This window comes from Pempheris klunzingeri, chromosome 1 (assembly GCF_042242105.1).
Source record: "Pempheris klunzingeri isolate RE-2024b chromosome 1, fPemKlu1.hap1, whole genome shotgun sequence".
Lineage (NCBI taxonomy): Eukaryota > Metazoa > Chordata > Actinopteri > Acropomatiformes > Pempheridae > Pempheris > Pempheris klunzingeri.
This window is the reverse complement of record NC_092012.1, coordinates 8,361,940-8,376,163: the sequence shown is the minus strand read 5'-3', so window position 1 is coordinate 8,376,163 and position 14,224 is coordinate 8,361,940. Positions and strand designations below refer to the sequence as shown.

The 14,224-nt window shown below is 43.4% G+C and overlaps 2 protein-coding genes across 4 annotated transcripts in view; one reads left to right on the top strand and one right to left on the bottom strand.

Moving 5' to 3' along the window:
- The first annotated feature begins 271 nt into the window (after positions 1 to 271).
- On the top strand, positions 272 to 2,705 carry dut (deoxyuridine triphosphatase). 3 transcript variants are annotated; one of them, XM_070829845.1, is made up of 7 exons: positions 272 to 413; positions 1,100 to 1,256; positions 1,492 to 1,583; positions 1,773 to 1,817; positions 1,934 to 2,008; positions 2,182 to 2,252; positions 2,562 to 2,705. In XM_070829845.1, exons 1-7 carry the CDS (start codon positions 296 to 298, stop codon positions 2,616 to 2,618), a joined length of 615 nt encoding a protein of 204 aa, XP_070685946.1. In that variant the 5' UTR covers positions 272 to 295; the 3' UTR covers positions 2,619 to 2,705. The 3 variants fall into 3 exon arrangements, with proteins under 3 accessions (XP_070685946.1, XP_070685963.1, XP_070685955.1); XM_070829862.1 differs by lacking the exon at positions 272 to 413 and adding an exon at positions 436 to 598; XM_070829854.1 differs by lacking the exon at positions 272 to 413 and having other exon boundaries at positions 828 to 1,256.
- A 305-nt stretch (positions 2,706 to 3,010) lies between these two features.
- fbn1 (fibrillin 1) overlaps positions 3,011 to 14,224 on the bottom strand; it is a 57,973-nt gene continuing 46,759 nt past the window's right edge. Inside the window, exons 50-65 of the mRNA XM_070836246.1 lie at positions 13,812 to 13,964; positions 13,624 to 13,686; positions 13,417 to 13,536; positions 13,157 to 13,276; positions 12,939 to 13,061; positions 12,278 to 12,409; positions 11,925 to 12,050; positions 10,831 to 11,037; positions 9,673 to 9,798; positions 9,305 to 9,427; positions 8,470 to 8,586; positions 6,920 to 7,048; positions 6,703 to 6,822; positions 5,856 to 6,087; positions 5,595 to 5,778; positions 3,011 to 4,659 (exon numbers count right to left, since the gene is read on the bottom strand). Coding sequence (XP_070692347.1) covers positions 4,273 to 4,659; positions 5,595 to 5,778; positions 5,856 to 6,087; positions 6,703 to 6,822; positions 6,920 to 7,048; positions 8,470 to 8,586; positions 9,305 to 9,427; positions 9,673 to 9,798; positions 10,831 to 11,037; positions 11,925 to 12,050; positions 12,278 to 12,409; positions 12,939 to 13,061; positions 13,157 to 13,276; positions 13,417 to 13,536; positions 13,624 to 13,686; positions 13,812 to 13,964 — 2,462 coding nt within the window. The 3' untranslated portion in view covers positions 3,011 to 4,272. The remainder of the gene's footprint in view (positions 4,660 to 5,594; positions 5,779 to 5,855; positions 6,088 to 6,702; positions 6,823 to 6,919; positions 7,049 to 8,469; positions 8,587 to 9,304; positions 9,428 to 9,672; positions 9,799 to 10,830; positions 11,038 to 11,924; positions 12,051 to 12,277; positions 12,410 to 12,938; positions 13,062 to 13,156; positions 13,277 to 13,416; positions 13,537 to 13,623; positions 13,687 to 13,811; positions 13,965 to 14,224) is intronic.

The window sequence follows — 14,224 nt, the reverse complement described above, 5'->3', positions numbered from 1 at the left end:
ACGTTCGGCTATTGATTCTCCTCTATCATTAGATGATGGCTGCCAAGCAATTTCCATGTAATTAACGAGGAAATAACAGATAAAAGATGCATTATTATATTTCTTTATGAATAAATGTTTTTCTTTTACTGGAGTTAGCTATGAGTCAGCCGTACACGGTCTGCTGGTGAGGTGAGGAGCTGCATTCAGGAGGAGGAGGGGGAGGAGGAGGGGGAGGAGCAGCAGCAGCAGCAGCAGCAGAGCAGCTCAATGTGATCAGCTGACCCAACGTTTTCAGACGGTGCGGGTCAACATTATGACACGACTGTTGCTAAAGCTAACGGGACTAAAGCTGCAATGCTCCGCGGTTTCTGATGTCGCTCCGTTCGTCTTAGGAAGGACGTTTCATACGCAGCTGCCCACTCATAACAAAGGCAAGCAAGAAATCGGGATGGATATCGTTACCATTAGCAGCACAAATGCTCATTGACTTTAGCTTTGCTAGCCTGTCTGGCATTATGTAACTTACTGCTTTTGTTTAAGTATGTTGCGTTATAACTGTCTATTGTGAAACACTACTCAACAACAACACTACGTCTGCTTTGTTCTGGTGCAATGCGTAAGTAAATTGTGGATTAATATTGTACTTTTTGTCACGCTTTGTCACGATATGTTATCTATATCTTTTATCGGATACTTCCGGTGTCTAACTCTCGCGAGAAATTTTAGCTACGTGGCGACGAAAGGGTTGCCATAGTTACTACATACTTTTTTGCCGATTTAACCTTTTTATTTAAGTATTGTTTTTGCCTAACGCGTTTAATAACATCGCAGTAGCAACTTATATAAGCTATTGGAGTTAATGTCACTACGTTTGTGGAGTGTAATGAGTTATGTGTAAAATTACGTGTTTTTGAGGCGGGGCTGCCTGCGCGGGTCCGCCTGCGCGGGAAATTCATTCAAACAAATAGCAGGACCGCCAAGAAACTGGTGCAGAAGCTTTGAGGTTTCATTCCTACCTTGCTGTAGTCTGTCTTTGGGCTGTAGAAACTGTAGGCTGTAGAAAATTTGGCGCACTATAGGTTTTTAACTGAAAACTTTGCCAACATGCCTGTCCTAGAAACTACAGATATTTCTGCAATTTCTCCATCAAAGAGAGCAAGGACAGAAACAAAGCCTGCGGAGGAGAAGCCTCTCCTCAGGTTTGCTAAACTCTCCGAGCATGCCACGGCACCCAGCAGAGGCTCAGCTAAAGCAGCGGGATATGACCTCTACAGGTGGGTTATACTTCAAATTAAAATTATAGTGCGTTTCACTGACTTGCTGTAAAGAGGACAGAGGAGTGTTTGTAAAATCCAATCGTAAATTTCACTTTGAATGCAACATGTAGGCCTAGCTCATGATCCATAAGAGATGTAAATTAGCTTTTAAACGTTTCTTGTATAAAAACATCTGTCATATGAATACAGGGTCGTGTACGCCAGCTAACCTTAATTCTCTGAATTAAAACAGTGCATATGATTATTCCATTGGACCTCTGGATAAGGCCATAGTGAAGACTGACATACAGATAGCAGTTCCACATGGCTGCTATGGGAGAGTGGGTGAGTGTTTTACATGCTGATGTAACCCTGCAACTCCGGTATTACATGTTCTTCCTCCTGTGTGTAGAGTGATTGAGTTTTGCCCAATAGCGCGTGTTAAGTCAAATTAGGATTCTCTGTTGGTGGATCATGTTACACCACTTGCAAAACAATAGGCCATAACAGCCTCTTCCATTGTTTCCTTCTCAGCACCAAGATCTGGACTGGCAGCTAAAAACTTTATTGATGTTGGTGGTGAGTCTTTACCCACTTGAATTACTTAACCTACTTAAGATCAGACTGCATGTGAGCAGGTAATGTCTTAACCCTCGCCAGGCTTTGATTTTAACTTGTCTGTATGTTCTCCTCAGCTGGTGTTGTGGATGAAGACTACAGAGGAAATGTGGGAGTCGTGCTCTTCAACTTTGGCAAGGACACATTTGAAGGTGAGTTGTGGCACCTTTTTACCTCTAAAAATATTTTGCTATCCACATTTGTTTAGAGCTTGTTGCATCATTAAAGTAATTTGTGCACATCATACACTAAAGATTTAAGATCTTTATAAACAGTTTGATACAGATGCAATTTACAAATTCGCATCTTCTGTTTGTTTTCCCAGTGAAAAAGGGCGACAGAGTCGCTCAGTTGGTGTGTGAGAGGATCTGCTACCCAGATCTGCTGGAGCAAGGGGTAAACTGCAATTTAAGAAACTCAAACACATGCACACACTCACTCTCAATTGCCAGTTTATTGGGTACACCTTTAGGATAGGCCTAGTAACAAACGCCTCATAACCTAACCTCATTATAACCTTAAAGTTAGGATTTATTGCAGGACTGTTGTATTAGGGTATGTTAGTCTTAGCAAGGTGTACTCAATAAACAGGTAACTGAGTGTACGTATTTCTTCAGATTACATACTCACCTCAGATGTATACGTGGCTTTAACACAGTAGAGATTAATCACTAAATCAAAAAATACTTATCTGCATTCTTTCAGACACTTGATGAGACGGAGCGTGGTGCTGGAGGTTTTGGATCAACTGGACGCAACTGAACGCTCTAAACACGACTGCTGTACTGATGTATATGTTACATATAAAGACTAAGTGTTAATAAAGTTTTATTTTTATTCTTTGGACAATTGTGTTTTTACTGGGACTCAAACAGGTTCTTACTAACAGTATTGTTTTTTTTCTGAGTCACTGAAGTCTTCCATATCTCCACACAGGGGCAGTGCAGGACAAGAATTGCATCTGAGCCTAGTGAGCCATGTTGAGCTCAGCTCCATGACTGATTCTGTTGAGGTGTTGGGAGTTTCACTAGCTAAAATATTCAGAAATCATGTTGCACTTTACTTGGGCAACACACAGCTGAAGAGGAGGGATATCGAACATGAGGCTAGCAGTTCTAATTCAATCTGGATAAAGGGGAAAGCACAGCAGTGAATACATATACACCAAAAATATGTTTTTATTGTGAATTTACAACTAAACCCTCACTGATGTGAACAGAGAACACAGACTGGTGTCAGGCTGGTCCGTGGCAATGCAGCACTGATTGTACTTGTGAGAGAATGTGTGGCCACGAAGACCTCAGTGCATAATCATGAAGGCCCAGGTTTGGCATCATCAATGTGTGTCGTGTGTGTGTGCAGGTGTGTGGATGTATACACAGTTTACAAAGGAAGTAGTTGGTCATTATAAGCACCATTACCAACCCCTCTATTCCAGGGGCTTCCTCTAGTTTACAAATGCTTCATAGATTAAAAGTGGCATCGATTATTACAGTATAAACACAATTTACATGTAGTATAGAGGAGAGCAGACAGGCTATGAAGCTAGCTGTTACTGTTGCAAAGACATGAAATCTTCAGAATGGCCAATGGGATTGTATCTGGTTGACTACAGAGTTTTTGTATAGTAGTACAGTGCATTCAGTCTATGGTTGTGTTGCTAGCACCAGTAAATATGAATTATTCTAGTCAGTAGGAAAGATGGAAAAGCATAGTTTAAATATGCAGTAGGAGTCATTCAAGCTCAGACATGGCTACATCTCAACAGTCCATCGTGTGTTCCTTTCCTCTCCTAACCATTCTCAGAATCTGATTTTCATCTTCACTCCATTAAATCAATATCTGGGGGATGGAGAAATGTGTTTACTTCCATGTATCCAGGTTTGTTCAGTCATTTACCTGAGGGGAGGAAATGAATTCATTTCAGACTATTGGGACTCACCCTTTTCTTCCACCTAAGCCGAGTTCTAAAAAACTCAGCCGTTAGAGCTTTCTGCAGTCCACATGCCCTTCAAAAAGTGGCACCTGATTCCACATATCATCATACAACACTAAACCCTACCTTTAAAAACCATTCACACTCTCGATAGTTCTTCGCACACAGCTGAAGTTGTGTGTCAGGGCAATATGCTCCTCATTCGACTGGAATCTTTCATTCTGCCTCATACAGCTGGCATTTTCAACAGAAATTGTATCTATGATATGTAGAATCATCTTTGGCAATCAAATGACGCACACCCTCCCCCCCACCCCCTTCTTGTCTCTTTGGTGGCGAGCCCTTCTCCCTGTTGGAGCAAGCAGAAGTTGCCCCTAACCACTGATCCAGAGTCAGAGATGTTTGGCGTTTTGGGAAGTGTGAGCCTGACGCTGGATTAGCAGCTGCTGGCAACATCTGACTGTCTCAGTCTTGTGATGGTTAATGGAGGATGATCTGCACCCTCATCTTCAGTATGTCTCCCAGCTGTCCTGTGAGGTAGTCTTTATCGTGTCGGTCCTCCAGCTCAGCCAGCTCCGTCTTCCTGTAGAGGGGCATACTGCTGATCTGAAGGGAGTACGCCCCTGGGGGGAGGGCCCTCTTCTTGCTCAGATGCAGGTAGCTGACGCCCTCTCTCTGATTGATCTTGAAGTAGCCATCTTCGTTTCCGTAGTCGATGCTGTAGCGCACGTGGTCACTGAGGGTGGACAAGGCCGGAGTGAACTCCAGGATGTGGTCGCGGTTGCTCAGGTCGCTGATGTTCAGGTGGAACTGCAGGGTGTCCTCGACGTCCAAACTGGCCAGGCTGACCCCCTCCTTCTCAGTCAGCTGAAACAAAATGTGGTCCATCTGAATTTAGCGAATATAAGACATGTGACTTACAGTACACCGTGTTTTCTGTTATTAATCAAGAGAGGCAAGAAGACAAATTGTAATAAAAGTACATGCAAACAGGGCTTTTGCCAGAATTCTTTGCAGTAGTGAGGTCCTGAGACATCAGAGCAGGCATCAAACATTTCTTAATCACTTAACATTTTTCTTTATTCAGTTAAGTGTTCAGTTATACTTCAGGTAGATTTTATTCCCAGACATGAACGTCTAAATACTGTTACTAGGCTTTTCCTACACTGCCAAGAATAATTCTGGAGGATAAATGCCAAAACCCTTTTTTAATTTATCATTTTGTTGGCTGGGCAGCATGGTGGTATGGTGGTTAGCACAACAAGAAGGTTCCAGGTTCAAATCCAGGTTTGAGGGAGTGGAGTTTGCTTGTTCTCCCTGTGCTTGCATGGGCTTTCTCTTCCTCCCACAGTCCAAAGACATGCAGGTTAGGTTAATTGGTCACTCTAAATTGCCTGTAGTGTCTGTCTCTGTGTGTTGGCCCTGTGATTGACTGGCGCCCAGTCCAGGGTTGGTTCCAGCCCCCCGTGACCCTGAAGGATAAGCGGTATACACGATGGATGGATTTTGTTAGCTTAAAAGTAGTAATACATGTCACGCCACAAATGACTGAATCTTCTTAACAAACAAGCTACATCTCAACAGTCCATCGTGTGTTCCTTTCCTCTCCTAACCTTCTCAGAATCTGATTTTCATCTTCACTCCAATAAATCAATATCTGGGGGATGCAAACACCCTGTTTACATTTGTAATTGTTGAATGTTAAGCGCCCTCAGGTTCCCCTAAAAAATACAGAGCACGTGACCTCTGCGTCCTCAGTGGTACCAACATACCTACCAGCTGCGCACAGGTAGACAGATTACCTGCATGTTTTCCGTAGGATCCTCCTGGGTTGAGTTGGTGCTGCGACGTTTGCGACCCTTCTTGGGATAGCCGTTGATCTTACATTCATAGCAGGCCTCGGGAGACAGAGAATTATCATCCACCTCTCCTCCCTGTCCAACACTGGAGCCACCACTGGTGAAGCCCATACCCGTCACACAGTGCCTGAAACAAAGACAAAGCCATCAGCCAGGTAGAAACACCTGCAGACCGATTTCACACACAGTCAGCCACTAACGTACCCTTGTCCTGCACGGAAGTATCCAGGCGGACATCCACAGAGGTAGCCCCCGTCTGTGTTCGAGCAGCCAAACTTGCAGGGGTTCTGGGTGGAGGAGCATTCGTTGACGTCTGAGCAGCCTCCGCTCATCTGCTCGTAGTTGAAGCCGGTGGGGCAGAGGCAACGGAAGCTCCCCAGGGTGTTGTGGCATGATGCTCCCCCGCAGATCTGGGTGTTCAGGCACTCGTTCTCATCTGGGTCACAGGAAGTTGATGGGAAGTAAACAAACAAGAGGTCATTCCAGTTAGAAGGACACAAACAATACTGGGAAAGTCTGCCATGAATGCTGCAAATTTGTGGAGAGATTCAAACTAAAAATAGAGGTTAAACTAACAAAAGTTCATTATTTTGGAGTGTTCACAGAAGCGTGCACACACTGTACCACACCCTTACCTTGTCTATGCTGGAGTTATTTACAATTATTTAATGTTCTTACAGATTTTGGTGTTTTTTTGTTGCTAATTCTTTACATTAATCAAGTGTGCATATATAATATACCATATGTAGATCTTTTTCAGGGTTGCAAGTAGGATATTGAGCATTTACTTTTACCGTAACATTTCCTTTTCTCATGACCTTACCACAGCAAAGGAAGGGCTGAACTTCCACAGGAAAGGGAAAACATTTTGGACATATTTATATCTTAAGAGTGGCAGGAAAGGGGTGAAGGATGGATAACTTCTTTTAAAAAGGCTGCACTCAGAATATCAAGGCTCTGTGGTACATACTTTGGCAACCGAGTCATCAGGATGCCCCAAAAGGAAAGAATTTTTATATTTAATGATAAAACGAACAGCGGTATTGCTCACCCACACACTGGTTCCACTGGTAGTGCTGCAGGTAGCCTTGTGGACAGCTGCACCTGTATCCACCCACTAAGTTCTGGCAGCCATGCTGACACCTGTGGTTACCATCACACTCATCCATGTCTGTCAGGGATGAAACACACAACCAAACTACAATGAAGAGCCTGTTTTTCCGTAATGAATCAGCTGATACTGGTGCTGGTATCAATTGTTTTCAGACCTTCACAGGTTTGTGCATTGGGATCTAATGAGAATCCCCGCTGGCAATCGCAATTGAAGCTCCCCGGAGTGTTCTGGCAGACACCATTGGAGCCGCACAGATTGGGGTCTGTTGCACATTCATTGTTGTCTACGGAGAGAGCAGGGACGGTTCAGACAAGGGTAAAGCAGGAAACGTGATATAAAGGCTGATTATAACCCTGATTTGGTTGTGCTGAGCCATTTTAAAATTCATGGAGAATCAACATTGTTCTCAAAATAAAATGGGACAAGTCACTGTGGACTGCATACATTATCTCACAATCTGGTTTAGGAAGAAAATCTGTCACTGACTGATTTAATCTCAGACCGTCAGAGGTAATCACAAACATTCGAGTACGTCAAACGAAATTATATAAACTCAATGTGCAATTACAAGCTTTTCCCAGAGAACAGGCAGTAAAGTGAGCACTGAGTTAAGATTATTTTGTCAAACATCACAAACATGTTTGACTGTTGTGAGTGGAATCCATGCAAATCTGAACGCAATGATGTAGTTTAAGATGTTTGGCAACTCAGATCAAAGCAGGGAAGGCTTTAATCTCTAAATGTCAGTTGTTTTACGTGTGATCCTGGGTCAGTTGAGGTTTGAAAAGTCTACTAATGTGTTCCTGATTTTAAATCTTTGCTGAACAGTCAACATGGAGGACATAGTGCTCAAAGCCAAAGAGGAAGAGTGCACTTTCCCTCAGCACCACCTTGCAAACTAAATATAGATTTCAGACAAGTGTTGTATCAATGGAAGGAGTGTTGTCAGTTATCAGTGTGACTGACAAACGTTATTATACTGGATAATAGCACACTCATTCATAGCAGCAGCTTGGAAGAGCAGATGTACAATATTTGTCACCACTGAGCACTTTCCCTGAAGGAGTCTGGGTTTCAGTGTCCTTCAGTTAAACACATCAGCAGCAGTTACTGAGGTATGATTTGAACAAGTGCTTTATGTCACATTCGTGTCTCGCCAACCTCCTAACTCTCAAATTAATAACACATCCACACCTACTGCATGTCATTTGCCTGGGGTTATTCCTATAGTCAGAACTGAGAGCTCCCTGTCTCTGATTTTGATGTGAGGTCATGGGAGCAGCTTTATGGTCTGGAAAAAAAAAGCTTGTGGTAGTCATGGCGATCTGCTGCAAAGTTCCATAACAAAGCATCGCTAAGCTGCCCCGACTCCAAACCAGTCCAGCCTAATAAGATCAGCGTGATATCAGCCAGAGTCCATTAACTCCAAACAAGAGTTAGTAAAGGTTAGACAAGAGGGTGCTTCAGGGGTCTTTTATGAGCTGGTTGGAAGACACTATAAAAAAAAAAAAAAAACTACACTGTCAAAGTACAAAATGCGTGTATATTTGCGCCGGGTGTACAATATGGAAGTGGAGTCTCAATATGTTTTAACACAGTGTCGCGCTTCTCTATTGGGAAAACAGACAATTGTATGAAGAGCATTTCTAATTGCAAAATACTTCAATTTGCAGTATGTCTACATTCTGCATTGTGTTTATTTACCAATGCAGGCGGTGTGATGTTGGGTGAAGCCAGGAGGACATTTGCAGGTGAATCCACCGATGGTGTTTACACATAAGAACTGACAGTTATGCTGCTTGGTCGAACACTCGTCCAGATCTGAAAAAAAACGAAACAAAAACAGGTTGTACAACATAAAATCAGCTATAAATTTAACAGATAAAGTAAAACTGCTGAGTAGTTTTTATAATGCATTTAAGATACAGTGGTTGGAGCTGTGCAGGATCGCTGCATGTACTACTGTATGGGGGCTGCTCTTTTCTGCGATTCAAATTCCAGTCCTTCTACAGTCACTGACCTACAAATGAACTGCAAATGAACCAGACACCGGAAACACTGAGGGGGACCGTACAGGGGGAGGCTAAAGCTATGGTAAATACAGATGAAAGAGGCCCTAAAAAATGAACACCATGTGCGCACTTGTTTAGACTCACAAACAAGGCTGATAAACAGAGATGGTGCCAGATGCACTGTGTCACAGGCCCTGGATGCAGGGTACATGTTCATGAGCAAACATGTGCACATGGACACGCCAGTCCAAATGGAGCATCTTGGGACAGTGAGCAGAGCACTGGCAGAGCGCCCGGCCCACTCAGCGCTACACTGGCTCTAACCTGAAAACTAAGTCAAGCAAGAACTTCAACTTAAACTTTATTGTCCCCAGGGGGATATTTGTCTCGCAGCCAAGTACCTACTGCTGTTCCCCACACGAGCAGTGCCCTCTATCCAAGAGCATGACACTGAATGTAGGCTGCTCTTGAATATTTAGACGTTCTGTTTAGCTGTGTGTGTGTGTGTGTGTGTGTGTGTGTGTCACCTCTGCAGCTCTTTCCATCTTCCTGTAGGATGTATCCGCGGGGGCAGGAACAGAGGTAGCCTCCCTCTGTGTTCTTACAGATGAAGTTACAAGGCTTTGGTGCCTGTATGCACTCATCCACATCTAGAGGGAGAGGGTGAGACAGAGAGAGTGAGAGAAGGAGAGAGAGTTTGATCCTGTAGCCAGAAATTCCATAAGGGGAGATGATGAGACGGACAGACTCAGGCTGCATTTTTCAGAAGAGTGTGTGGGCAGTCCACCCACGTAGTTTCGTCTCTTTACTAGACAGCAGGAATGAGAGCTGGAGGTAGGCAGCGTAGGAAAAGAGTCCATAAAGTGTAAGTGCTGGAGGTGAAATTAAGCCTTACCCACACACAGTGTGCTGCTGATGTCAGTCGTGTAGCCAGGCTTGCAGGTGCAGCTATAAGAGCCCAAAGTGTTGATACACTGACCATTCTTGCACAAGTTCCCCATCACACGACATTCATCAATATCTGGGCGGAAACAAGAAATCTTAGTTCCAAATAAACTTATTACAATTTAATTATCAGTTGGTCGCATGAGTGGGAATAACAGTGAATGCTCTAAGTCTTGTTTCCTTTTAGAGAATAACTCTGCCAAGAAGTGGATTTGAATAGTGAATAACAGCTGTGTGCCCCAATTCTTCGCATTAGGGAAATATTATTCTACGCACTTAGTTATTCATTTCTATTGTGATCAGTATCATTTTACTGGCAAAGTCAAAATCAGTGCTTTGCAAGTGATTACATCAGCCAACAACAGTCTGTTAATCTAGCACCCACCACTGGTAGTTTAAAGCACCACATCAGTGCTTTCATGTGTCCAAATTACTGGTCACAAATGTACAAAGCTTTCATCTGCACAGTTTCCACTCATTTCAGTACGCATAAAGCACTAACTTACAGATAGCTGTAACTTATCAATATAATCCATCACCTTGAACAATTCAGTGCTTTATTATTTTTTTTGTAAAGGTACCATACTGGTAACAGTTATGTGCAGGGACAATTAAAAAAAAACAGCTGTTGGCACAGAGTAGCACTGACAGGACTGTTTTAATGCAAAAACAGATCACAGTTTCACAGTATTGAGGACTGCTTGTTGTTTTAAATCTTGGATGCTGTAGCCTCCATGGAAACCAGGAAAGGTTTTCAAAATTAATCCAGCTTTCTACTTTCAGTTACTGAAATAAACAGAAACCAGTGGTTGCCTGGCAGGTTGCAGGAAATCTGTCTAACAACTTAACATATAAAGTACTTGTGACTTGTGGTTTGGGGCTAAATCATGCAAAACTACCATTGGGGTGACTAACAATTTTAGATATAATATATAGTTTTGAAAACCCACATCATGTTCGCTCTATTCATGAAAAAAAATAACCCTTTGTAACCCAAAATACTGTCAAAGAAAGATCTATGCTCATTGTAGAACATTTACAGTTGATTTACAGTCGCTTTTCACAGTGATATTCAATTTAAACTCTAGCCTCTTCAGCAGTAAGATACCTCTGCCATCAGTGGTGAACCCAGGTCCCAGAGGACACATCTTCTTGTACTGTGTGGTCCCGGGCAGCGGGCAGAGCTCACAGTTGGTGCCCCAGCCTCTGCCTCCATCACAGCAACACTCTGACTTGGTCACCAAGTTCCTGCTACTAGAGGTCATTTGACACAGAGTGGTCAGAACTTCAGTGAAACAGAAGCCTTCGCGGTTATCTGGAGGGTGGGAGAGATGGGGAAAGAAACGTGAGAGCGAGGCCCAAGGAAAGCAGACCAAACCGACCAGACAGGACCTGGCCTCAGAGAACCAGACGCAAATAGATAACCCACATTGCTCTATCACCACTGTCTGTGAGGAGTAAGATAGCCATAGAACCAGAGAGCTTACAAAGTCTCCCTAGAGTTTTCTCACCGACTTCAGCACATCACGCCTATCCAGAAGTATATATTTAGATTAGGGGGGAGAGGCTTTGAAAGGATTTCCTGCCCCATATCTTGACAGTAACAGACACATGGTTTTTAATGACACAGTGGAGACTGTCACTGAATGCTTAAATTCCCATTGAAATGAGCAGTTAGTTTTTCATCTGGTTAGCCAACATTCAGTTGCATACAACACATATATTTAAATAAAATGGCCATAAACTATTGATATTGATTGTAAGATTTGATTTTCAAACTGCTATAATATAGGGGAGAGTTTTATTATTCATCAAACCCATGTCCCTGCAGTAGTTGGAACTTGTTCAAATAGTTTCACAATTGACAAGATCATTAACTAACTTTTTAAAAAACTTTTGACTCCTGATCTTATACATCCCATTCCAACATCCTATTTGAGTCAGAGATGTTTTAAACACAGAAAGAAGGGACCACTAAATTAAGTTATTTTTTCTTGATAGTTTAACAAAGAAACACTTAATGTCCAACAGGCTGAATTCATACAAGCCGCCCCTTCTGAACGTACTGCTGTGAGCCAAATTAAAGAGGCAGTGAGGACACAACAGATCCAGATTAAAACGGACACTGAACTCAAATAAATGAAGCACAAAGTGAAAGAAAAACGCACACTAAGAACAAGATATATAACTTGGTGTACGCACCGATACATTCAGTCTGCGTGGGGTTGGCGATGAATCCTTGGTCACATCTGCAGCGGTAGCTTCCTACTGTGTTCTCGCATCGGCCATTCTTACAGATACCTGGTTTGGCTGTACACTCATTGAGATCTAACACAAACACACACACAGATGTAAACAGTGTAAAGTTAAGTGGGCTTTCCATTAGATGTAAAATTCAGTTAAATGAAGCTAAAGTGGAAATCCGTACATCATTAACACGCATCCCAACCAATATGGGTTTTGGATTCACTTTATGCAAAGTAAAGTCAAGATTTGCTGCCATAAACTACAATGATGATTCAATGTCTCCTTCAGTTGGACACTGATAATCTTACCCATGCAACCATCTCCGCTGGGCTGGCGTGTGTAACCAGGGGAACAGATGCACATGTATGTACCGATCAGGTTCTTGCAGGTCATGCCTCTGCTGGCACAGTCATCTATACCATCTTCACACTCGTTCTGATCTAGAAGACAAATAGTATACTTCTAGTAAGAGGACACACCAATCTAAAGAAATCGATGTGTGCTGGATGCATGTGTGTGCAGCAATTACACCGGTGATGTAACACAGACACTCAGTTTAATGTAGCCGCCCAATCCAACAGTGAGCTCTGTAGTGCTAACAGGAGCGTGGAGGGAGGGTTGGTGGTCTGTTTGGAGCTCGAATGTAAACAGTGACGCTATAGACACTGAAAGGTTCCTCCTGTCTCAACGCCTCCCTCCAAATACAACCGTTGCTATGGTGCCCGAGCTATCTGAGAGAGCAGAGGTGTAAACAGTGACTCGGCCGCTTACAGTTTCCAGAGAGTGTTTTAGGTTCGTCCGAGACAGAGGACGCTTCATGATCTCACATAGATAGTGTGTTATGTAACTTTATGGATGGGGCCAACATGTCTCTGTCAGTTAGTTAGTTTATTTTCTACCAACACTTTCCAGTAAATGGAGCACGACTGAGAAAGCAGAGTGTGTGAGTGAAGTATTTAGCTGTAGTACCTTTACACATCCTCCTGTCCTCACGCAGCACGTAGCCTGTGGGACATTTACACTCGTACGAGCCCACCACGTTGACACAGCGGAAGGCGCACAGCAGAGGATTCTGGGCGCACTCATTGATGTCTGGATAAGGAACAGAAGGCACCAAGTTACGGTAATAGTACACGACTACAACGACTGCATGGTGGAAGTGAGGATGCATGAATAGTTTTACATACCCTCACAGGTCATCATAGGCCCGGGCTCAAAGCCGTCATCACATGCACACTCAAAGCCACCGATCACATTTGTGCAGGTGCCGTTGCCGCAGGGATTACCAATATCACACTCATTAGTGTCTGTATTGGAGAAACACGCATGGACCCCATTAAATGTGTGAGTGTTAGATGAACATCCACCAAGCGAATAAATCAGTGAGGGAGTACGACAGAGGCAGAGAGAGGAGGAAGATGAAGATAAGATGAGTGGGCGAACTGGCCTTCACATGTGACTCCACTAATGTCCAAACGGTATCCCATGGGGCATTCACAGCGGAAAGAGCCGTCTGTGTTGATGCACTGGCCGTTAACGCAAGGGTCATTGAGGCATTCATCAATATCTGCAATTAAAAAACATCAACACTAAGTGAATCACATGCCACACCTATAACATGACAGTGAATCGTCTGTGTTAATGTCACACAAACCTTTTGGTTGGTCATCTGGCCCCCGCTGATATCCCTCATTGGGACAGAGAAGACGATACGCCTCTGGAACCGTGAGATGTGAAAAGTCGTGAGCACCATCAAACAATACACATAATTTCATGCTTGAGCTTGCATGAAGGCTTCCCAGCATATGGGTGTGTTGTGAGCGTGTGTCCTTGTGTACCCACCCTCTCCCTTGCTGGGGCAGATTTCACAGGGGTCTCCCCAGCCTTGACCTGGCATTCCAGTGCAGCAGCACGCTTCCTTGGAGGTGTTCTGAGGCTTGGGAGCCAGGCAGCGGCCATTTTCAAACTTGGTGTAGCAGTAGTTCACACGGATATCTGAGGGTTAACAAACACATAGAGGACATCTTTATGTTGTTCTTTTACTTTATCTTAAAGGAATAGTTCACTGTTTTTGGAAATGTACCTGAGTTTCTTGCTGAGAGTTATGAGAGAAACTTGATACCACTCTAATGTCTAAACAACCAGCAGCTGCTTAGCTTAGCTTAGCATAAATAACCGCAACAGGGGAAAACAGCTGGACTGGCTCTGTCTAGAGGTTTAAAAATCAGCACATCTAATGCTCACTTATCAACACG